General features: G+C 43.2%; 2 protein-coding genes and 1 pseudogene across 2 annotated transcripts; 2 read left to right on the forward strand and 1 right to left on the reverse strand.

The window, feature by feature from the left end:
* Positions 1–9,406: 9,406 nt before the first annotated feature.
* On the reverse strand, positions 9,407–11,677 carry LOC146390379 (tripartite motif-containing protein 16-like). The gene has a single exon (XM_084923456.1). It carries the CDS (start codon positions 11,563–11,565, stop codon positions 9,877–9,879), a length of 1,689 nt encoding a protein of 562 aa, XP_084779582.1. The 5' UTR covers positions 11,566–11,677; the 3' UTR covers positions 9,407–9,876.
* Positions 11,678–13,711: 2,034 nt separating this feature from the next.
* Positions 13,712–24,902, forward strand: part of LOC146390380 (polymeric immunoglobulin receptor-like) — a 45,235-nt pseudogene continuing 34,044 nt past the window's right edge.
* On the forward strand, positions 18,706–19,308 carry LOC146390381 (uncharacterized). Its single transcript, XM_084923490.1, has 2 exons — positions 18,706–18,824; positions 18,932–19,308. Exons 1-2 carry the CDS (start codon positions 18,776–18,778, stop codon positions 19,306–19,308), a joined length of 426 nt encoding a protein of 141 aa, XP_084779616.1. The 5' UTR covers positions 18,706–18,775.

The raw sequence follows: 24,902 nt of genomic DNA on the forward strand, positions 1-24,902 counted from the left end.
CTTTTTTAGAGAACCAGTGAGAAATATAAATCATGATTTTCATGTTTAAGCATTAATGATTGAAATAAACTGAATAGCGTTTAGAGGATAAAATGCCTGTGTTCACGAGAAGCTGAGTATCGCACTGGAGAGGAAATCGTAGGACGGAAGGCTGAAAGAAACATATGATTTTTGTAAAAAGGTGGCAAATGGTAGAAGTAAAAATGGTTAATTTGTTTTTGATTTCCTTTTACTAAAATAAGTGGTTATTTTATTAAAAAATATTTTTATTTTCATATACGCATTGCAAATGTGCTCATAATGAGTTGGCACTCGGTCTTTTGAAGGTCATAAGCTTCGTTCGGCGTGATGTCCGGACTGATAAAGTGTAGGAAATGACTTGAGTGCAGAGGATGCAAATACGCTTACACACACATAGATTATGATTAGAATAAGTCCCTGGGACAGAGAGTCCTGAACATGTATGCTAAACCAATTTTGAATCACTAGAGGAACAATGAATAACAACATTAGATTATTAAGGCTAGGGAGAGAGGTGTTTTGGTTTTCTACAGAGAAAGGAACAGACACCAGACGAGGTCACGGAGATAGGAGGATCCTTCGCAGCAGAGATAGACGTGGAGACTGCCGAGACAGCATGTCACGGCTGGGGGCAGTCGTGTGGTGTATGAAAAAAGGATCCAAAATGCAGGTACTGGCTGGGGTGCGAGTGAGTGTTTATTTACAGCGGTGAGAAGGTGACAAAACAGGAAGAGCAGAGCGGGGAGTAAACAAACCTAAACTGGGAAAACTAATGAACAAAACTTAAGGGAATCACTGCATTCCAAGATGGCGCCAGTGTTCACGGCAAGCCGTCTCCTCCGTTTTTGTTTGTTGTTTATTGTCCTTCTTTCTATGTGCTGCTCTGATGTCTCCACGTTACTTGTCTATGATCGCCAAACTCTTTTGAATCTCCGGCCTTTGGACTACCAGACACAAGATTTTAAATGGAGATCTGACAATCCTCCTCCGCTTTCGAAGGACTTTCCTGATCACCTCCGCCACTTACCATCTACCTTCTCTCAAAGGAAATGTTCACGGAGACGGGGTAAACGTGGCGGCATCCGTGTTCGTATCAAGGCCCTTTTAAAGTCCTATGTTGCAATAAATGATTGCTATTCTACAAACATTTTGTCATCTATTTCTGCCCTCCGAGACCATGCTAACTTCAGACTGTTCTGTCATCGCTGGATTCGCCCTGTTGGACCTTATGGTTACCTGGACCTCCCAGCTGATCTTCGGTGCTGGGTGCGGTCCTCCAGAGGAGGCGCGAATCTCGGCAACCTTCGCCTGCTGCGGCGTTCTCCTACCAGTAACAGTGTGACCACTCTCCGTATGGCCTTATTAAATACAAGGTCACTGACGAATAAGACTTTTATTTTAAATGACCTTATTCTATCGTCGGGACTGGATTTCTTATTCCTGACGGAAACTTGGCTTCGCCCCGGCGAACTTTTTCCCTTCTCGGAGCTGCTCCCACCTGACTATGCTTTTATTAGCTCACCCTGGACCACTGGAAGAGGTGGAGGGCTAGCTTCAGTTTTTAAAAACAAACTTCGATGTCGGCAGCTGCCACCTGTTCTGTACCGCAGTTTCGAGGTGCAGTTATTGGAAGTGAACTGCATCCCCTCCATCCTCTGCGCTGTGGTGTATCGTCCCCCGAAACTTATTAAGGATTTTCTTCCAGAATTTGCTGAACTACTGGGGAGCCTAGTGCCACGTTATGACCGTATATTAATTGTTGGTGACTTCAACATTCATGTTTGCTGTGAGGACAGTTCGCGAGCTAAGGATTTCCTCGCTCTTATTAGCACCCTCAATTTCACCCAGTGGGTAAGTGAACCAACTCACACTAAAGGTCATATACTTGATTTGGTACTATCTTATGGTCTGGATATTTGCATCACGGACATAGAGGACTCTGGGATTTCAGATCACTTTCCGGTTTTGTTTAATACTGTAGCGAGCGCTGTGGACTTGAACAGTGATGGTCCTGTGCGGCAATCGCGCACGATTAACTCCCAGTCAATCGCCCACTTCATTGATGCTTTCCTTGACTCTCCCCTCTCTGATGCTAACTGTAATGGGGTTTTATCAGCGGATGAGCTTGCTAACCTCTTTCATACTACATGCGCTGACATCCTTAACTCTGTGGCACCTCTGAGAATTAAACGTGCCAAATCCTCACAACCCTGGCTAAATGATACTACTCGCGCCCTTAGGCGTGAATGTCGTCGTGCTGAAAGAAAATGGAGGAAAGACAAACTCCACGTCTCTCTGGACATCCTCCATAATTGTCTATCTAAGTATCAAAAGTCTGTTAAAGCTGCCAAATCTGCCTTTTTGTCTAGCATTATTATGACTAATAGCCACAACCCCCGAGCCCTTTTTAATACTTTTAATTCTGTGATAAACCCTCGCACTACCACTTATAGGGATGCTTCCCCTGCTCTTTGTGATAAATTCTTAAAGTATTTCTCTGATAAAATCTCAGCTCTAAGGGCTTCTCATCCATCTCATCCATCATCAGTTTTAGACCCAGTTCCAGCCTCTGAATGCTTGACTGTCTTTCAACAGTTTGAGCCAGTGTCTTATTCTGCTTTAAAAGATATAATTGATCATCTCAAAATCTCTGGTTCCCCACATGATATTCTTCCTTCTCGTTTCTTTAAGGAAGCTTTACATGTTATTGGTCCTTGTATCTTATCTCTGCTGAATGCATCATTGTCATCAGGTTGTGTACCGTCTGTCTTTAAGCATGCTGTTGTGCAACCTATTATGAAAAAGAAAAATCTTGACCTAATTGGTCTCACCAACTACAGGCCGATCTCTAAACTCCCTTTTATTTCCAAAATATTGGAAAAGGTAGTTCTAAAACAACTACAGGCCTTTTTAGATGCAAATGGTATTAATGAAAAGTTTCAGTCTGGTTTTAAAGCCTTACTTAGAGTTTTTAATGATCTTCTTTTAACTGTTGATTCTGGATATTCTGTGGTCTTAGTTTTACTTGACTTGTCTGCTGCTTTTGACACGGTTAACCACAACATTCTTCTATCAAGACTGGAACATGTTGTTGGTCTCAAAGGTACGGTTTTATCTTGGTTTAAATCCTATCTCTCAGAGAGGTCGTTCTCTGTTGCTATGGGGCAACACTCCTCGGCTTCTGTCCCTATTTATTGTGGTGTGCCTCAAGGGTCCGTGCTCGGTCCTGCTCTTTTCTCTTTGTACATGTTGCCCTTGGGATTAATTTTTAGTAAATACAACATCTCCTTTCACTGTTATGCCGATGATATCCAGATTTATTTACCTTTGAAATCCGATGTGACTGCTTCTTTGCAACCTCTGTTCAACTGTTTGCATGAAGTTAAAATTTGGTTATCACATAATTTTCTTACATTGAACGAGAATAAGACCGAAATCATAGTCTTTGGTAGTCACACTCCGCTAGACCAGTTAGCTGATGCCCTAGGCCCTCTCGCTAGCCATCTTTCGTCCACTGTAAGAAACCTCGGAGTGTTCCTGGATGGCTCTTTTAAACTCGAGAAACAGGTGTCCACTGTGGTAAAAAACAGCTTTTACCAGTTGCGTCAGATTTCCAAAGCAAAGCCGTTCCTTCCTTTAAAGGACCTTGAAAAGCTTATTCACGCATTTATTACATCCAGATTGGACTACTGTAACTCCCTCTACTCGGGCCTCCAACACTCCTCTCTTTGCCGGCTCCAGTTAATTCAAAATGCAGCTGCGCGTCTTTTAACAGGTACGAGAATTCATGAACACATAACTCCAATTTTAGCCAAATTACATTGGCTCCCTGTTAAATATCGTATAGATTTTAAAATTCTTTTGTTCACTTTTAATATTTTGAATAATTTAGCGCCCAGTTATCTTTCTGATTTACTCCATTCATACAATCCCAACAGGGCACTTAGATCGTCCAACCATAGGCTCCTAGCACAACCTAGGACTCGAATGAAGTCGAGAGGCGATCGGGCCTTTGCATCCGTGGCACCCAGACTCTGGAATAACCTCCCCGTTCATATTCGCACTGCCGAGTCTATCCAGTCTTTTAAATTACGTCTTAAAACTTATTTTTTTACTTTGGCTTTTGATTCTGTCTAGTTGGCTGTTTTAGCTTGTTGCGTTGTTACCTATTGTTTGTTGTCCTCTTTTATTGTTTGTTTTAACTGTCTCATGTTTTTATTGACTGTGAAGCACTATGGTCAACACTGTTGTTTTAATATGTGCTATATAAATAAATTTTGATTTTGATTTGATTTGAAAACTTAAACCAAACACGCACGGGAGGAGGAGCAAAATGCACAAAGAGAGATGGCAGAGAGACGCAGAATGAGTACCGAGTAACATAGAATAATACAGACTGACATGGAATTAAACAGACGACGCGACAGAGAGCACAGGAAAACACAGGGCTTAAATACACGGGGAGTAATCAGGGAATGGGCCACAGGAGGGAGACACAGCTGGGAGCAATTAGGCTAACGAGACAGGGGAGAGGTAAAACTGAACACACTGACATGAGACATGAACTTTCAGAATAAAACAGGAAACTAACAGACACAGAGAACCAGACAGGACACTGAACTTGACAGGCAGACTCAAGAGCAGACACAATAACCATGGACAGACAGAGAGAACACAGGCAGGCATGAAACAAAAACACTAACACATAGCAAACCTAAACAAAAGACAAAACAGAATAACCGAGAACAAAGAATAATATAAAGAAACACAATACACCGAGTCCTCAGAATCAGGACCATGACAGTACCCCCCTCTCAAGGGCTGGCTCCAGACAGCCCAACAGAAACACAAAAACTGTCCAAAAAAAAAAAAAAAAACCCCCAAAAACCAAAAAAACAGAAAACGACCCAACCAGGGCGGGCGGTGGTGGTCCAGGACGGAGGGACAGAGTCCAAAAAGGCCCAGACGGACAAGTTCAGGAGGCCGACCCGGAGGCCGACAGCGCCGGAGGCCAAAACTGTTCAGTTCCGGGGGCCGACCATGTGAAAGGCAGCGGCAGTGGCGTGAAAGCAGTTCTGGGGGCCGACCATGTGAAAGGCAGCGGCAGTGGCGTGAAAGCAGTTCTGGGGGCCGACCGGGCGCACGGCAGCGGCAGTGGCGTGAAAGCAGTTCTGGGGGCCGACCGGGCGCACGGCAGCGGCAGTGGCGTGAAAGCAGTTCTGGGGGCCGACCGGGCGCACGGCAGCGGCAGTGGCGTGAAAGCAGTTCTGGGGGCCGACCATGTGAAAGGCAGCGGCAGTGGCGTGAAAGCAGTTCTGGGGGCCGACCGGGCGCACGGCAGCGGCGGCGTGAAAGCAGTTCTGGGGGCCGACCGGGCGCACAGCAGCGGCGGCGACAAAGCAAGTCCGGAGGCCGGCCACGGTGGCGATGATGCCCAACATGCGGCCTGGCAGATGACTGACGATGTTGAGGCGGCAGTTGGGGACCTGAAGGCTGCGTGGCCTTTGCAGCACCAGGTGAGATGGAAGCTGAGGCTGGACCAGGCGACGCTGAGGATGCTGACGCCGGACCAGGCGACGGCGTGGGTGAAGCTGAAGCCGGACCAGGCGACGGCGTGGGTGAAGCTGAAGCCGGACCAGGCGACGGCGTGGGTGAAGCTGATGAGGAGGCTGCTGCGGGCGAGGATGAGGAGGCTGCTGCGGGCGAGGATGAAGCTGATGAGGAGGCTGCTGCGGGCGAGGATGAGGAGGCTGCTGCGGGCGAGGATGAAGCTGATGAGGAGGCTGCTGCGGGCGAGGATGAAGCTGATGAGGAGGCTGCTGCGGGCGAGGATGAAGCTGATGAGGAGGCTGCTGCGGGCGAGGATGAGGAGGCTGCTGCGGGCGAGGATGAGGAGGCTGCTGCGGGCGAGGATGAGGAGGCTGCTGCGGGCGAGGATGATGAGGCTGCAGCTGGCGAGGATGATGAGGCTGCAGCTGACGACTGGACGGGCTCCTCGGGCCCTCCAGCTGACGAGGCAGGAAGCTGGCTAGGTTCTCCTGAACCTCCAGCTGACGAGTCTTGGGGCTGGACGGGCTACTCGGGCCCTCCAGCTGACGAGTCTTGGGGCTGGACGGGCTCCTCGGGCCCCCCAGCGAAGACAGTCTCAGAACCAGCAGGTGCGGGGACCTCTGACAGAGACAGAGCAGAACCAGCAGGTGCGGGGACCTCTGGCAGAGACAGAGCAGAACCAGCAGGTGCGGGGACCTCTGGCAGAGACAGAGCAGAACCAGCAGGTGCGGGGACCTCTGACAGAGACAGAGCAGAACCAGCAGGTGCGGGGACCTCTGGCAGAGACAGAGCAGAACCAGCAGGTGCGGGGACCTCTGGCAGGGACAGAACAGGACCAGCAGGCACACGGGCCTCTGGCAGGGACACCGGTAACTGAAACTGTGCAGGGCACTGGCTTTGCCTAGGCAGCGCTGGCATGGTGCAGTTCTTAGCTGGCGTCTTGGCCTCCAGGGGTCCAGAGTCAGCTGAAGGCAGAAACTCAGCCTCTGGGGAGGCCCTGGGGCGAGTAACAGTCTCTAAATTAGCCAGTTTCTGAGAAACTAGAGTGGTTTTAATGGGTTTGTCTCTCCACTTAAAATGGGTGCTAGGAACGGGATTCAAAATGGGTGGCACAGACACAGCCTCCAGTATGGAGGGAGCGGGTGACCGGGCTAATGGAATAGATGCAGCCTGGGCTAATGAACTGGCTAAAGGCTGATGTACTGGTTGAAGTGAGACTGGAGTTGGTGGTGGAGTGGATGAAACACAGTCAGTTACTGTTATGGATGTTTTGAAAATGCCAACTTGTGAGAGGTCAGTTACCACGAAGGTAGGTAAACGCCGTGTACTGTCTCTACTCTCACTATGAACAGCCCCAGAACACACAGTCTCAGAAGCACCAGCGTCCTTAAAACTCACCACAGATGGTCGCACAGGAGTCCCTGAATCCGGCTGTGGGGTGAAGCGCCGGTGGCGCGAATGTTTCCTCCCCACCGCTGACGGCTCCGACAGGCAGGGAAAAACCTCTGGGGGGTCGGGCCGTGAAACCTCCGGTGGGTGAATCTGAGACGGCTGCTTTGTGAAGGTCGTAGTCCGTTGTTGCTGGGCAGAATCCGCTACTTCCCGAGCTTGCACCACTTCCCAGGCTTTATGCAGCTCAGCGATTAAGTCTGGAAATCCCCTGACCTGGTGGAGATAGGGATTTCTGGCCAGGATAGCTTCAATGGCATTTATCCCCACAACCTTCGCTCGTGCATTGGAGGTGTGGGTTACCCAGTCCACCAGGCGTAGGGCGCGTGTGAGGTCGCTCTCCCCGGGCAAGTCCGCTGGATCCATCTTGTGGTCGCGTCGTACTGTCACGGCTGGGGGCAGTCGTGTGGTGTATGAAAAAAGGATCCAAAATGCAGGTACTGGCTGGGGTGCGAGTGAGTGTTTATTTACAGCGGTGAGAAGGTGACAAAACAGGAAGAGCAGAGCGGGGAGTAAACAAACCTAAACTGGGAAAACTAACGAACAAAACTTAAACCAAACACGCACGGGAGGAGGAGCAAAATGCACAAAGAGAGATGGCAGAGAGACGCAGAATGAGTACCGAGTAACATAGAATAATGCAGACTGACATGGAATTAAACAGACGACGCGACAGAGAGCACAGGAAAACACAGGGCTTAAATACACGGGGAGTAATCAGGGAATGGGCCACAGGAGAGAGACACAGCTGGGAGCAATTAGGCTAACGAGACAGGGGAGAGGTAAAACTGAACACACTGACATGAGACATGAACTTTCAGAATAAAACAGGAAACTAACAGACACAGAGAACCAGACAGGACACTGAACTTGACAGGCAGACTCAAGAGCAGACACAATAACACCATGGACAGACAGAGAGAACACAGGCAGGCATGAAACAAAAACGCTAACACATAGCAAACCTAAACAAAAGACAAAACAGAATAACCGAGAACAAAGAATAATATAAAGAAACACAATACACCGAGTCCTCAGACTCAGGACCATGACACAGCAACTGGGGCCAAGGGTCATGCAGTTTGGGCTCCAGCTAGTCACCTCAAAAGGATGGATCCCATAAACACAGCAATAACCATGAAGGGGTTGGCGAAAAACCAGGAACACCAGACCAACGAGGTTCGAGAGGCTCTTGGTAAAAAGGGGGACACGGCGGTGACCCCAGAATACACAGATCGTTGTTTGAAATTCGGGGCAGAATAATCCCCTGATCTGTGCAACGACTGAAGGGTGGTCTAACCCCTGAGGTCGAAGAAAGAAGAGCAGAGAATCACCCGACTGGAAGACACTGATAGCTGCAGCAATAAAGTAAAGGTTAAAAGCTCCTTGGACAGAGGTTCTAGTCTGAGTACGTTTGAAAGGTACAAGGCGGCACCAAAATGAGGTTGGGGAAACTGGAGCACCAAAATAAAGCTGTGGGAGAACTGGAGAGTGATGGAAGTGTCATCTGTACCTACTATTGTTGTTGTAATCATAGTTTTTCTTGCATCTGAACTGCGCAAACACAGAGGTCATCCCACATATGGTCCACCCGTTAAAGGGGGACAGAGGGCCTCAGGACTAAGAAGAAGAAATGGACCTCGCAAACCTGGATTCTAGGGTGTAAGTGATCTCTTTAAAAAGAGATCAAAGAGGGAATTGTGAGATTATAATATTATCTTATGCCCCTAATTAAGGATTGTGAAGCTATTATGTAGTTTTAGTTTGCATTATTCTCCTGAATTAGAAGAAGGTGATAACTATTACATTTGTTAACTGATTTGTATTACATTGGACTGCTGATTTATTGTGAATGAATGATATTGTTTTATGATGCATTATACTGCTGAGTTATAAGAAATACTGTTTTCAGAGAGTCAGGACCTTGCTTTTTCTGATAGTAGAGGAGACAGAGCACATTCCACGGGAGCTTCACTCCCACCGTTGTTAAAGGCAGACAAAATAGGGAGCCAAGGCCATAAGTCAGGCTCGCTAGGAGTTAGGAAAATGTGAATGTTTAGGCTTTTACGACTAGGTGGGGGTCAACAGTGGCTATAAGAGTTTGAGTAATGCTCCACCATTTGCAGATCGATGCTGTCGGTGGGCAGTGTTCATCTCCCCACGCGTGTGTTCATCGTTTGACTTAACTCTCTTGGACCAATTGTTGTCCTTGTGCTCACCCTAAATAATTGAACTCGTAACACTATCCTCCACAATATACAGGCTTGTATCACTTAGTATTTATATTTAAATGTATAAATGATCGAGTGTGAAAATACTTTTCATATGAAAAACAATATTAAATGTCAAACATTAAGTATTTAATTTTTTTGTTACATTTTAAAAGTTCAAACCTCAAAGACATTAAGTTTACAGTCATATATGATGAAGAAAATCAACAATCTTCACATTTCAGAAACTGGAACCAGCTTTAAATGTGACTAAAATAACAAGAAAACAATCAATTCTCTAATCATTGACTAACTGATGAATCACTGCAGCTCCAATATATTGTTGCATTTGACAACCCACTACAGCAACTACAGAATAAAACCACTAACCAGACTGATGACAGATTTCAAACATGCTGAATATGAAGAGTAGTATCATTTAAACTCACATGATTATCAGCCATAAGAACAAATTCAGATTTATATTGATGTAAGGTATATAAATGTAAGTACAGTTTGAATCAGTGCAATATTATTTTCACACATCAATGGACCACTGAACTTCTCACCTTCTAAAATGTAAAGCCTCATTTAGAAACTACACAAGTACATATAATGGTCAGGGATCAACATGAACCTGTCTCCTCTATTTGACTTTAATCAACTCTGCAGTGGCTCCATAATCAAGAAGCAAAAGTCCATAAAGCCAAAGTCCAGCATAGAGCGGCTGAGTGAATGTGGTCTGGACTCTGTGGAGGAGAGTCATGGTTTCAGAGACGCTGTAGAAAGACAGAATACCTGCTCTGTGATCCAGGTACACTCCTACTCTGGAGGACCGAGGACCTGAGAGGACAGTTTGAACATCGTTGTGAAAAAATTTATAACTGTTTGTGTAACAATATAATGCCCAAGATTTGTCATTGTTTCCAAATAAACATTCATCGCCCCCCCCTGCTCTGCTGATATTCTTGTATGCAACTGCTACATAAACTCCTTCCCCTCTCCACTCCACCTCCCAGTAACAACGCCCAGTCAGACTCTCTCTACTCAGGACCTGATACCATCCAGTGAATCTGTCTGGATGATCAGAATAAGACTGTTGTTGGTACATTACTGTTGCTTTTCTGTTCCCCTCAGATAATAACAGATACTTGTTTGCTGTGTTTGGATCCAGTGTGATTTCATGTGAATATTTTAAGAATCCAGCTCTGGTCTTTGGCTCTGCTGGTGACAGTAAAACATCCTCTTCAGTGACTGTCAGTGAGATGTTTGTCCAGTCCTCTCTCAGAATGTCCTGTAGTTTATCTCTGGTCTCTGACACAGCTGCTGTCACATCCTCAAAGTAGCTCAGAGGACGAATATTGATGCTGGATGAGTGTGTAGACTCACTGAGTGCTGACAGTGAGGGGTAGTTGTGTAGAAACTGGTTGTGATCCTCTGTGTGTGAGAGCTGCTCCAGCTCGCCGTCTTTCCTCTTCAGCTCAGCGATCTCCTGCTCCAGCTTCTCCTGAAGCTCTTTGACTCGACTCACTTCAGTTTCCTGCTGGGATCTGACCTGCTGCTTCACATCAGAGCTTCTTTTCTGGATGAGACGGATCAGCTCAGTGAACATCTTCTCACTGTCCTCCACTGCTTTATCAGCAGAGCCATTGATGGCCTCCACCTCCTGTTGAAGCAGCTTCACATCTTTCTCTCGCTCCTGGATTCTCTGCTGGATGTTTAGTCGTCTCACCTCGAGCTCCTTCTGCTTCTCAGTCCTTTCTGCTGCAGCTGGGACTGTTTCATGGCCTTTATGTTCATCCATTGTGCAGAGATAACAGATACTCTGCTGATCAGTACGACAGAAAATCTTCATCACCTCATCATGACGAGAGCAGATGTTCTCCTGGAGGTTCATAGAAGTTTTAACCAGCGTATGCTTTTTAAAAGTTTGAGATTCATAGTGAGGTTGGAGGTGTTTCTCACAGTAAGAGGCCAGACAGACTAAACAGGACTTGATGGCTTTCAGCTTCCTCCCAGTACAGACATCACAGGCCACATCTTCAGGTCCAGCATAGCAGTGATCAGCTGGAGCAGCTTGGAGTCCAGTCTTCTTCAGCTGCTCCACTAAAGCTGCAAACATGACGTTTTTCTCCAGGACAGGCCTCGGTATGAAAGTCTTCCTGCACTGAGGGCAGCTGTGGATTCCCTTCCTGTCCTCTTCATCCCAGAAACCTTTAATACAGTTCCTGCAGTAGCTGTGTCCACAGGCTGTAGTCACTGGATCCTTCAGTAGATCCAAACAGATGGAACAAGAGAAGGTTTCTCGGTCCAGCTGAACTCCTTTCTGTGCCATTTCTCCTCTCAGTGTCAGTGACTGTGTGAGTTTCTCTTCCTTATAACTGAAACTAGTCTGAGCTCTGATCACAACAACATGTTTCTGCAGTGAATGGAGCCTGTCAGCTCTTACACGTCACCACATGTTGGTTACACCCATCTTCAAAGTGCAGATCTGAAGGGGAGGGAACGAGGAAACACGTGGACAGAGAGGAGGTGCTGTGTTTAAGAGCAGGAAGAAGAGGGAGGGTTATCAGGCTGTGCTTCACTCCAGGAAGAGGAGCAGTTTGAGAGCGATACTGTGTGTTTAACCCTTTTATTTACTGCTAACATCAACTTTTAAGCTTGTTAACACTTTCTTCTATATAAATAAACTTCAGTTTAGAAATGTCAGAGTTCTCACTGAAGTTAACAAACAGTCCTTCAGTTTCAGTCAATGCAGGAGGAAAATGATCCTAAACATACAGATAAGGCAGCCACTGACATGATGCTTATGTTGCATTTAAGTTTATGTTCATTTCAGTTGTTTCTCTCCCTCAAACACCATCAGAGGTGAGAGGGTGCAGCAGGTGTAGTAGTTGATATATGAGACAGTAAACAAATTAAAGGGTTTTCAAACACATTCATCTCCACAAAAATGTGATAAATGTTTGACAGGAATAAAAAGAAACTCTGATCCTTCTTTAAAAGTATTTTTCTGTTATTATGGTCGAGTTGATCACACAAAATTGTCTTGAGCAGGGACGTGGCTAAATACAGGTATGTGAGAACCAGTCAATATTAAGGTCTCCAGTGACTGACTGCAGCTTTGTACATGTGACCTGGAGATACTGGATATTAGAACTTGGTGGTCTGTAACAGCAGCTCACTAGTACAGGTTTCACAGGAGGAAGCTGGACCTGTAACCACAGAACTTCCAGTTGGATCAACAGTCACAGCAAGAATCAGCATCTGCACATTTATCATCAAGAGCAGCAGGGGGCGCTGTTACACACAGAGGCAGGTTCTCTCCCAAATGTGTCCAGAACAAGAGCTGAGCAGCTTTTTCTGTGAGTCAAAGTATTTCTAACAAACTACAGCAGATCACAGAGCCTGTGTCAGCTCAGCTATCAGAATCAAACAGTGAAGCTGACCTGTGTAAGTCAGCAGGTCAGACAGTATGTTAATGAGGGCAAATCTACAAAGCAGTAATGAACTTTTCATAAACCACATTTAATACAAACCTATGACACGTCCATAAGTCTGCACCGTCTGAAACCTCCTCACATTTCAGCCCTCATTTCTCATCATATTGTAATCTACAGTTATTTAAACTGTGTGTGTGCAGGCTGTGGCTCTGTTTCACTTCCACAGTTCAACTACAGAGGGCGCTAAAAGGGTCCAGGTCATGTTAGTCTAAGTGCCTGAAAAGAAGTTCAGTTTCCTTCTTTTTAAGATATCCAGGCTGAACTTCACGACAACAATTCAAGCGTCTACCAATGAGAGTTCAGGATACTGTGATTGATCTACGACGGGGTGGTAAATACATCAGAGGGTGACCTCAACTGTTTTTATGTCTAGTTAACAGAAAGAGTAGGAGTATAAGCCATGTTTGCTCAGCAGCAGCTTTATATTAAAGGTTGTAGCTTTAGTATTTTAGCTTTTATATAAACCCCTGTTTCACCCCCTGCTATGTGCCTATTGTGAAGAGGGAAGCTGTGACCACTAGAAGTATAGTAGTAGGTGGTCGGAGGAGGCTTTAGTGGAACTACAGGGTTGTTTTGAGGTGACAGACTGGGAGACACTCTGTGAGCCTCACGGTGAGGACACCAGTGGGCTTACTGAGTGTGTCACTCACTACGTAACCTTCTGCACCAGCTCCATTGTCCCAGCACGGACACATTGCACCATTGCCGCCTCTCCTCCACCATTCACTTCCACTCGTGACCAGATTCAAAGACAAAGGAGAAGACTCCAGTCAAGCACGTCTGCTGGACCAGACCAGATGAGTGCTGTGTCCTCAAGGCCTGTCCCACCCAGCTTTGTGGAGTCTTTTATAAATTGTTCATGTTGAGTTTGCCATCTTCAGAAGTTTTATGATGACTCTGCAGTGGTTGGATGTATCAGTGTGTCATGGTCCGACAACTGAAGTTTAACAACTTTTCTGCATCAGGATTAAAGTCAGAATGAAAATCCTCTATTTTCTCTTCTTCTGCTTCTTGTCAGGTGAGGACTGATGATCTTAATGTTGCTCTTTAACTTTAATTTGAACTAAAAACATACTCAACTTTATAAAACACCTTATGAAATACATATATTTACTAGAGCAGGATATCTTTAGACCGGTCTTGGTCTCGAGACCACTTTTACGTGGTCTTGGTCTTGTCTTGGTCTCGCTGTCTCAGTCTCGCTGTCTCAGCTCGACATAGTGGTCGGGAGATTTGGAGTCAACAGTATCCATGACACACAACATAACGTTCGATAATGTGTCATCTGCAAAAGCATCAGCTCTAAGAGCCGTGCTTAGAGAGTGCTTTGTAGTGAATCAGAAGAGTCGACTCCCACTGAGCGAGAGCCGGCTCCTCACTTAATTTCCTTTCGCTGCTCAGCTCTCACACAGTGGCTCAGCTGTGCTCCAATCCGTCCATATTGTGGCCAATCACATGCGAGGATATAGGATAATATCATTGTGTGAAAAACAGAGAGGGTGAGAGACTTGACAGTCAAGTGGAGCGTGCGTCTGTCCTCTCAGTAAGTGAGTGAGACAGTAGACAGCAGTGAGGAGGGCTGTGTGAAAGCAAGAACACATAAATATGCCTGAAACCCGTAAACGAAGCAGCATCTGGCTGCAGTTTAAAGACTTTTTTGTCTCGGTCTCGTCTCAACTTTGTCTTGGTCTTGGTTCAGTCTTGACTACAAGTCTAATATCTACATACACTAAATAATGTTGTGATTATCCATCTTGTTTTAAATGTATTATTATTATTTTTCATCTGACAGGTCCAGCTGGGCTCGTCAAGGCAAAACATAATATTTGGTCTGCAGCTGAAGGATTTAATGGCACGCTTAACTACAACTTATCTTTGCCTGGAAGCACAAAGTTCTTCTGTGAGGAAAAATGTGAGCGAGCAGAAGATATCCTCATTAAAACAGATGGAAGCACAGCTCAGAGTGGCAGATACAGCATGAAGTATAAAGATGGATCTCCAAGAAGAGGAATTGTGTTTTTAAGCTTCTCACAAATGATCAAGTCTGACGCAGGAATGTACAGGTGTGGTTTGGGAAGATCTTCTGCTCCAGATTCATACTTTGACTTTGAGGTCAGAGTTTCAAATGGTGAGTTTTTACTAAAAGTTACTGAAATTGAAAATGTGGAGACCCCCCAGGTCTAATTTAGTGATGTGGACCACTTTTAGATCAACCTGTTCAATCAATAAATACAAGCACGTTTTACCTGTTATTCCACTTAAGTGTCCATGTTATATGGCATGTGACAACTGTACTAAGATAACGTTTTAGCACCTCAGTGTAAAGCCTACAATAATATTCAATGATTTATTGATTCAAATTTAGACTCTGCTAAAACTGAGTTTTACACCACCTCCAACTATCAAAGTCTAAAGCAAAATCTTGCTTTTGTTCAGATTTTCTTTTCTCTATAACTGATTTTGAGCATCAGTATCATGGTTTATATCATGATTTAAATAGATAAAATCTACTAATTTAATTCCTATGATGGAGAGTAACAGAAGAAATGTTTGACCTAAAAAGTTGATGATCTTCCAAGAGTGTCATCATGCTAAAAAGAAGTTAGTCACCTTTTTTATATACAGGCTCATCTTCTAGCTGTGAGTCCTGAGAAATGCCTCAAAAAATAAGAAAATGAAAAAAAACAAAAACATTTGCACTCACACCGGTGAACTTCAAGGGTCTATAACGCTGCCCTTTAAGTTCATACTATGAAGGTAACGTTTTGCATGGCTTCATTAAATATGCTGCAACAAAAAAGTTTTGATTTTATCTTCGTCTCTGTCTCAGTGTCTGTCTCTTTGTGCATTTAAACCCTTAGTTAGGAGTAAATGTGGATTTCCTGTGGCAAACATGAATGTCAGTTTCTCGGTTTATGAAGGTCACCTTTAACTATGACAGTGCTGAGATACGGACCTCCTGTGAAGTTGTCACCATACTAGTGATGAGCAAAGCGAGACTTCGTGAAACATTTGAAGTCTTTGTGCTTGTATTGATGATTCCAAACAATCTGAAACCATCTCCACAGTGGCCCCTGCTGGACAATTTGGCTATTGTCACATCCTGATCATATTCTGTGAAATGGTGACACAGACAAGTTCTGCACAACTTCAAACAAAACCACTTATTAAACCAGACCATCAATAACTGTGATCAATACATGTTTTGGAGAAATCCTCAAACAAACAAGGCACCTTGTTTTCTATTGGATAGTGAAAGTGAGGAAAGTGCAGGAGAGAGGGGGGGGGAGCAAATGACTTTTCCTATTGATGTTATTTAATTATTTCCTGTTGATGGTCTTTTTATAACTAAATATGTTGTTAAAGTATTTTTTTTAGAAGTTGGGTAATTAGTGGTACGGTAGAGTACTAAGGTCACATTAATGAAAGGAAAAAAATGAGTCCATTTTGAGATTAAACTTGAAATAGTGTTTTGAGAAAAGTTGAAATGTGGAGATTACAGTTGTTGTTTCGATATCCTTGCTTCTGTCCATTGCCAGACATTTCATTTTATACTAATCCAGCCAACAAGTTTGTGTGTTTGTTCCCTTCTGACCTGATGCAGCTGTTGTCACAGAGGGTGGACGGGGAGAAAAAGTCAGACCTGCTATTTTTGGCACCGTTTCTGATTCTTCTGCTGAAGGTGCAGCTGCTACAATGCCGAGTAGACTGACACATTTTACTGATTCTTTTTCTTTCCCACTTTCTTCTCAGCTTTTCAGCTCTGCCTCTTTTCGCTTTTTCATATCTCTGTTTCATCAGCCACTTGTTCCATATTAAAGTCTGATGTTGCTTTAAGACATTTAAAGAAATAATACCAAATAACAGCCCAGCTTGCGCTTTACATTTGAGCCTCTCACTCGCTGCCACAACATTTTCCCTCATGCCATCACCCTGTCAACAGACACACTTTGAACTTTGAAATACTGGAAATGAAACACCATCCGGGAAGCCACCCTGGCTAGCAGCCATGGCGGCAGCCATGACAGGTTAGCATGCTACAAACAGTGATGCCTATTAAAATCTAATGTTCATTTCAGTTCTGGAGAAATTTATAATTCTTCTAATGTTAGTGATAATATTTTTATTCAATCTAATTTGTACTGATAAATAATGCAGCACATAAAGAGAAAATGTGTGAACCCACACAGTAGCTCACAGGTCACAAGCTTAAATTAAGCTTCCATTTTTGTTTTTCTTGTTAAACTTAAAACAAATCAAAACCGATTGTCTGTCCATCAGCAGCCTGACAGCTGGATAACACAGAAACACTCTTACATTACAGAGACATTTGTAGACAGAAGCACAGACCACAGAAACTTGATGGGCAACAGAGAAACAGGATATAAAACTCACCTCTGAAACGACATTAACTCCAACACTCTGTGCATGATCAGACACCAAAGGCTGTCAGCTTTGTTATGAAGTCTTCATTAACTCTCCTGTAAATAAATGATTTTCTAGAATTAAACTAGTTTGTCTGCTCCTCTCTCTCTCACTCTGTCTCATCCCACATCACCTTTTTAGACATTTAAAGCTTCAACTGGGCAGAAACAGCTCAAACACATAATCTGTTGGAGAGATTCACGACTCCTGAATGTTTTTTTATTTTGTTCCCACGACACACCTGTGGTTCTTCAAAGGTGGAGAACAGCACCAGAAAAACAGAGTCAGTCAGATTAGGAGTTAGAAATAAAAGAAAGAACTGAAGTTTCTCTGAAAGTGGCATCACTAACTTCTCAGTGTGTTTATGGAGAGCTCGTATAGAAAATGTGGCACAATTCAGACTTTCTGGTCTAATTTTTCTTTCTTTCTTTTTTTATTGGTAGAGAGAGTCAGTCAGCATAACTATGAAAGGCTCTGGATTTAAAAGAGAGGAAATGTGAGAGATAACTGACAATGATTCAGACTGCAGACATCCTGACAGCAGCAGCTGATTCACACCTGTTTGCTTTAACATCTCTGATCAAGTTCAACCATCAGGACACCAGATAATGTTCCTGTTCTCACTGAGTGTGATTAATGAAGATTCAAATAAAACAGTTTCACCTCAAGTTTCATTTCTGAGGATTTTAAGTTTACAGTTAAAGATCAATTCTGCTCTTTAAACAGTTTAAACAGTTTCTGGATCCACAAACACTTTATTAGTCTGAGTTGATCCAGATGTAACGTGAAGGAGAAGTGAAAATCAAACAGGGATGTTGGAATTTGTCTGATCACCTGATCATTGACAGGAACATGTCAACCTTAAAGCAGAGAGTTTGTTTCAGTCAGTAAGAAGAGCGAGTCATCATGCACAACAACGATAAATCAAGTCTTTGAAGCAAAGAGAAAGCTTCCATTGAAACGAGGAGACATTAGGAGTAAGTATTTGAGTGTTTATAATATTTTACTCTATCAGTGTGTTTATGTTATAGTGTGTTTGTTTCTATTTTATTTGAATCTTTTTTCTTTGTGGATTCAAAGGCAGCAGCTGCATAAATAAAATAACTGAGTGTTCGTCTGTTACTGGCTGCAAAGTATGAAGCTACTGTGTTTGTACAGTGAGATTGAACAACAGTAATATGAGCAACATTGTCTGTTTCTCCAGATTTCTGATCAACGATCAGTTTGGGAGGTTTTTCCTTTCTGGGTGAAAACCTAAAGTTTTAATGTTATGTGTAAAACGCTGTGGGTTCAACGGTCAGTGCCTGGGAGGCTGGCAGGGCAGCTGGGACCAGTCTAGTGGTTATGCTCGCCCTATTTTAACAGTTGGCTGGAGCCTGAGGGGGTGAGCAGAGGAGTACTGAGTTGTAGAGAGTTGGGCTGAATAAGCTGCCGCTAAGACACTGTCAGTCTGGGTCCTTGTTACACAGTGTAATAATCAGGATCATGAACAGGATCAGATGTTGTGATGAGTGAATGAAGTCAGACTGTAGATTTTCCTTCTTCTAGCTGTACTGACTGACCTTTGACCTCATGTGTTGATGACTCTTCACCTCTGTCTCCTCTCACAGGGAGAAGATGATCTGCAGGATCCTGCTGCTCATCATCCTCACCTCATGTGTCTCTGGTTAGTTTACAGCTTCACTTTATGAACTCCAAATAAAGCTCAACAACAGATTTGTTCCAGTTCTCAGTGTGTCTGCTCCTCTCTTTCCCTCTCTGTCTCCTCAACAGGATCATTTGTAGTCAATGTGACACAGACCTGCTATCAGGCAGAGGAGAACCACAACATCACACTGGAGTGGACGTTCACCACCAAACCTGACAGATCCACCAAAACTCTCAACATCCTCTGTGAACTCTTCATCAGTGATAAACTCTCAGTCCTGTATCATGTTCATGAAGGTGTTGAGGTGTCAGAGTCTCAGGATGAAAAGTTTTCAGGACGAGTCCAGAGTGACAAAGACGCCCTCAGAGAAGGACGAATCAGACTTCAACTGTCCAGACTCAGGACTGATGACTCGGGTCTGTACCTGTGTGAGGTCAACACTGATTATGGCTTCAGTGTTGGAAGATGTCGACTAAACGTCAGTGGTGAGTTGATTCAGTGAAAGTTTTATGACATGTTCAGTTCACAAATTTATTTTGGATAAAATGAAACCTTCATGGAAATTACAATTTGTTTATAAGTGATATTTATTTTATGAATGTGAGAGACTCAGATGTGTTTGTGTCTCTGCAGCAGTGAGGGATTGTCCTGAACCTGAGAGAAAACCTGAGACATCAAACACAGAGAGACAAGGAAGGATCGGCCTCTACTGTGGCCTGACAGCAGCTCTGCTACTTCATTTACTGACTGAATAGAAAACAGGATTTCTACCTATTTAATAATAGATGTCAGAAGACTCCATTAGATCAATCAGTGGAAACAGTTTGATCAACAATGTAAACGAGACTGTTGGAGTTCCCTTTAATAACATGATGGACAGAATAATGAGACATGATCCACAAAATCATGAACTTCATGCATGTCGGTTCATTCAAAAGGAAACTTTATCAAACTGTCACTTTTCAGTCAGACGATGAAATTTGCTCCATGTTCACTTTACTGATGAGAATCATGTCGACCTCACAGACTTTGTGTGTCTGAGATGTATTAATGTGAAACATTAACTGTGTATTTGTATAATATATATAGTGTATATGATGGATTTGTACGTTTTCTCCTCACATGTTGATGAGTCATTTTGCAGAGACATGAAAACCTGCACTTCCGGCAGAGTTTGGGGCAAATCAAATCCAACACTGACTGACACATTTGTAATCACGTTCAAGTGTCAGTAAATGTGTCATAAATGTTTCCAGTGTTTTCTGCAGTTTCTTCTGTTTCATATTGTCTACATTGTTGTTGCTCCAGCCCAGCACACCAAGAGTTTACAGCTGTTTGTATTTTATAGTTTTTGAGAGCGCTTCATCCATGTGATTTTCTCACATTAATCTTTACATTGATGTATTCATTAATACTCACTGTTCCTTTTAATAAAATAAATTAATGAAAAATTTTAAAGTGTGTCCAAAGCACACTCACATCAAAGCTATGGATAAAAACATAAAGTTCAGGGAAGACACAAAGGATAACTGTTTGCCATTGCTGGACTGTGCTGTGCACACTGAAGAGAATGGAAACCTCAACACTGAAGTTTACTGAAGCCCCCACACACGGACCAGTACCTCCTCTTTGACTCCCACCACCCTCTGGAACACAAACCTGGAGTAATCAGGACACTACATCACCGGGCAGAACAAAAAGAGGGAACACACACATGTAAAGGAAGCTCTTAAAACATGTGGTTATACTAATTGGGCTTTCATTAAGTCAGCAAAGAGGCACAGAAAAGGAGATCAGGCATCACATGAAACTCAGAGTCAGGACAAACTCTGATTTTCTGCATATAAATAAAGATTTATTCACTTATGCAGTGTTTTATTTTATTTTGTTGTGTTTCTTGTGTTGTAGTGTACCTGCTATCATGCCAGTGCAATACTGAAAGATTTCACTAGATGGCGCAGAGCGCTCAGGAGAAAAGTGAAAACCTTTCAGATGTTGCACAGAATCAATCCTGCACCTTTCAGTGTCCTCTTCATCCAAACTTCAAAGTGTTTCTTCCAGCAATCAAGACACTTAGGTTGGCCTCAGCTGTCATCCACAATAGTAGCAAAAAGCAAATGTGTCTGATATCATTAATGAAAGCAAAAGTCAAAGTTTGAAAACGTTACATTACACACTAACAGGTAATTTAGAGGTTTACGAGCCCCAAATAATCCCAATTCCAGAAAATTTATTTTTGAATATTTACACACTTGGACACATTTCTTGTGAATTAAATCCTTTTACATCCATGTTACAAGAAGAGACAACACATCAAACAAAATGTAGCTATAAACTAGTTGGACCCCCCTCCCCCAGCCCCAGTTTAGAGGTCTCATCCTCTTTGATAGCTTTCCTCTCGTGCCATAAAGACATAAACGTCTGAACCAGACACAACATGAAAATATCAAACCTTATGATATCGACATGTTAGCAACTGGGTGCTACTTTAACACACAAAGTTTACACAATCCAACAAGTTTTCCCTTTTAGCTATAACTTCCATCATGACCATTAATTGTTCATGTGGACCATGAGGAAATGCATAAAATAATCCATATCAGTTTGCATTACACAGAACCACATGAGACGATATGAAAACACTGAAACAAACACCCAGTCCTTCAAATGTGTTTTACAATTTATGCTATATGACAGAGGGAGTGAGTTATGGAAAAACAAAAGTTATTAAAGTAGTTTTTATAAGAGTGACTTAGGAGTGCTCTTGCACTGATTGATCAAAGCAAGTGATTAGTATAGAAAGAAAATGAAAACAATTCAATAATGTGGTAATGTTTAAACATGTATTTCTCTTGTTACGGCAACTTCTTGAGATATGACTCAGTATGCAAATTAGCTGGAGTGAGTGATGACGAAGAAGCTTCCTGTGTGTGTGTGTGACTGAGGCTTTCAGGAGAGGAAGCATAGCAGCCTGTTCAGAAGTGCAGATTTGGATAGGAAATTTATAGTTTAGTGATGATATGTTGTTGTAATGGGGTTTATATCTTATGCTGAATCTAAGTATGTTAAAGTGCATAAAGGGGGTGATTGTTGTGTGCAAATTGTGTGGTTTTAACAAGATTTTCGGTGTATTGAGGAGGTGAAATTATGTCAGTTGACCTGGGAGTGTCAGGACTCTGGTGGCAAAACTTTTGTGTGCTTAAGATTTTTGAGTATGTCAGTTAGGTTTGGGTTGTTTTCTTGTTTTAATAGAGGAAGTTTTATTGAGCATGGACATGTCTAGAATTGGGCCCATTATTTTTGTAACAGTGCACTTAGAGAAAACCTGTCAGGTGATTTCGTTTTGTGTTTTGATGAGCTAATAATCAGCTCTCTTTTTCTCATTTTCGTTCTAAGCAGGCCTGGAACAGTGAATAACAGCTCTGACAAATTCTCGGGAGAGCAAATATAAGGTGGGCTTTCCAGATTACAACTGGCTAAGGAGAAGGCTACCTGTAAGTCCCTGTCTAAAAGGATTGTAGCGATTCAATCCAGTCCAAAAGCATAAAGAACAATTTTCCTAAAAACAAAATAAAACAAATGAATGAGCTCATGTTGCTGAGGGTGGAGAATCTGATTATTTGCGCGGGAGTCTCCACTATCAGCAATACCTGGTGTGAATGCATGTGAGTGAATGTGTGTGACTGGATGAAGGTTGGGATGAATAAATGTAGACAAACAATTTACCATGCCGGAAAGAGAAAGGGTATACTTTGCTTTGCTTTGCTTTTGCCATGAGCAGGAGGAGTGGAAGAGTTAATTCTGGGGATGCTGATTTTGGGTTACTGGTGTTTGCTTTGAGAAAATTTCTGTTTTATTGACAGGGGTTAGATTATGGTATTACATTATATGGGTGGGAGAATGCCATAAGCTAAAGGGGGAATATTTTTTGATATAACTCAGGTTACCATTAACTGAAGAAACAAAAGACTGATAACTGTTCTGTTTTAAGTTTTCTTTCTTATAATACAGATTGGATCATGGGGGGAAAACTGAGTATGAAATGTGAAGTTCAGGTTAATACACAGGTTTTGTTTTTAGGAAGTTCCAAGGATGTAGGCTGTGGATGGAGCCAGGAGTTCGAAAAGATGTGACATAATGATTAAATTGATTTCATTCCTTAAACACAGGTTTGCAGGGTCGGAGCAGATATACCTGAGAGGAGGATTGCTGAGGTGTTTGGAGAGATGATGTGACTAACCTTTTTCTTTTAATTTCCTAAGCTGGGGTGAAGCATTTTTAGTTGAGCATTTAGTTTGACACATGAGATGTGTCAAAAAAGGGGGAATTTAAGGTTTAATTTGAAATAGGTTTTAGGATCATTTTATGACTTTTGGAGTCATCCTCACCTCATGTGTCTCTGGTTAGTTTACAGCTTCACTTTATGAACTCCAAATAAAGCTCAACAACAGATTTGTTCCAGTTCTCAGTGTGTCTGCTCCTCTCTTTCCCTCTCTGTCTCCTCAACAGGATCATTTGTAGTCAATATGACACAGACCTGCTATCAGGCAGAGGAGAACCACAACACCACACTGGAGTGGACGTTCACCACCAAACCTGATGGATCCTCCAAAACTCTTTTTATCTGCTGTTTCCTGATAGCTGATAAAGTCTCAGTCCTGTATCAGGTTCATGAAGGTGTTGAGATGTCAGAGTCTCAGGATGAAAAGTTTTCAGGACGAGTCCAGAGTGACAAAGATGCCCTCAGAGAAGGACGAATCAGACTTCAACTGTCCAGACTCAGGACTGATGACTCGGGTCTAAACTCAGCGTCACTGGTAATTTCATTTAGTGAAATTTTAAAAATCAGTGTAATATTTTAGTTGAACTTTAGGATAATAAACGTTGGTGAATAGATTTGATGAACGTTCAGGATAAAATAATATTTTCTGTCCTTCCAGCAGCTGCTGATGAGCCCAAACATCAAACTCCAACAATGAACCCACAGACAGAGAGTCGAGGAAGGATCCACCTCTATGCTGCACTCATACTGACAGCAGCTGCTGCAGCTCTGCTCATCACACTGAGTTTAAAAGCAGAGAAAAGAAAAAACAACTACATGTAAACAGTCACAGTCTGAGCAGTGTGGTCACCTGCACTTCTTCCAGCAGCATCATCTGACTGAGGACCTCACCTCCCTAAACTCCAAAGAGCCACATGTTAACAGCTGGGTTTGCAGTGGAAGCTTTGTGTGAGCATCAGCCTCAGTGTGAGCTGACAAACACTCTCTGCAGTTTGCAGCCATCATCACAAACACTGATGCAAAAATTCAAAGTTCTTATCACACATGTGAAAGAAGAACTTTTCTTCTGTCTTCACCTTCTTTCATTTGTTTGAGTCACATTTTCACAAGAATCTTTAATATTTACGTTTGCAGAGCGATTGATCTCTGTGTTGTTCTCCAATCAGCTCTTATCAATAATGGTTGTTTAAAATGTGCCAGTACGCAACAAGTCAAAACAACTGTGTCATAATGAAGTCCTGATAATTTAACTGTGGATGCTCATAGTTACTATGTGCAGTGTTATACTTTTTCTAATGTTGCTGTTAGAGTTGGACCGGTCTTGGTCTCGAGACCGGTCTCGAGACCACTTTTACGTGGTCTTGGTCTTGTCTTGGTCTCGACGGACTTTTGTCTTGGTCTCGCTGTTTCGGTCTTGCGTTCTCAAATCGACATAGTGTTCGGGAGATTTGGAGTCAACCATCAGCGGACCGGGGTGGGTGGCTTACTGGGCTTAAGCCCGGGTCATTTTTTCAGAAGCATGGGGTCTTTTGGAGTGTAATTTGTTAGTTAGATGCCTGACTGACAACTGTATAAAACAAAAACAACACACGAAGCACAGAGCGCACCGTCGTAAATTCCCCCTAATTTTGGTATGATCCGAGCTCAGGCACTGGGCGACTGAGCACAGCACCCATGTGAGCGAGGGGGGAGAAGCTGCTGCCTGCGAGTTTGCTGCAGACAGAGGACAGCTTAAGTTTGACCAGGTACCAAAGCAAATCATTCGTACTGAACTAATAATGTAAATATGATGGTGTATCACAAAAGATTGATAT

The sequence above is a fragment of the Perissodus microlepis genome, chromosome 3 (genome assembly GCF_051167445.1).
Source record: "Perissodus microlepis isolate ML-2025 ecotype Zambia chromosome 3, ASM5116744v1, whole genome shotgun sequence".
Lineage (NCBI taxonomy): Eukaryota > Metazoa > Chordata > Actinopteri > Cichliformes > Cichlidae > Perissodus > Perissodus microlepis.

What these genes read in the sequence shown, in the direction of transcription:
- LOC146390379 (XM_084923456.1), bottom strand. Translation starts at nt 11,565, where the DNA reads ATGGCACAGAAAGGAGTTCAGCTGGACCGAGAAACCTTCTCTTGTTCC.
- LOC146390381 (XM_084923490.1), top strand. Translation starts at nt 18,776, where the DNA reads ATGATCTGCAGGATCCTGCTGCTCATCATCCTCACCTCATGTGTCTCT. An exon ending in CCTCACCTCATGTGTCTCTG is followed by an intron (nt 18,825 to 18,931) that starts GTTAGTTTACAG and finishes TCTCCTCAACAG; the next exon opens with GATCATTTGTAGTCAATGTG.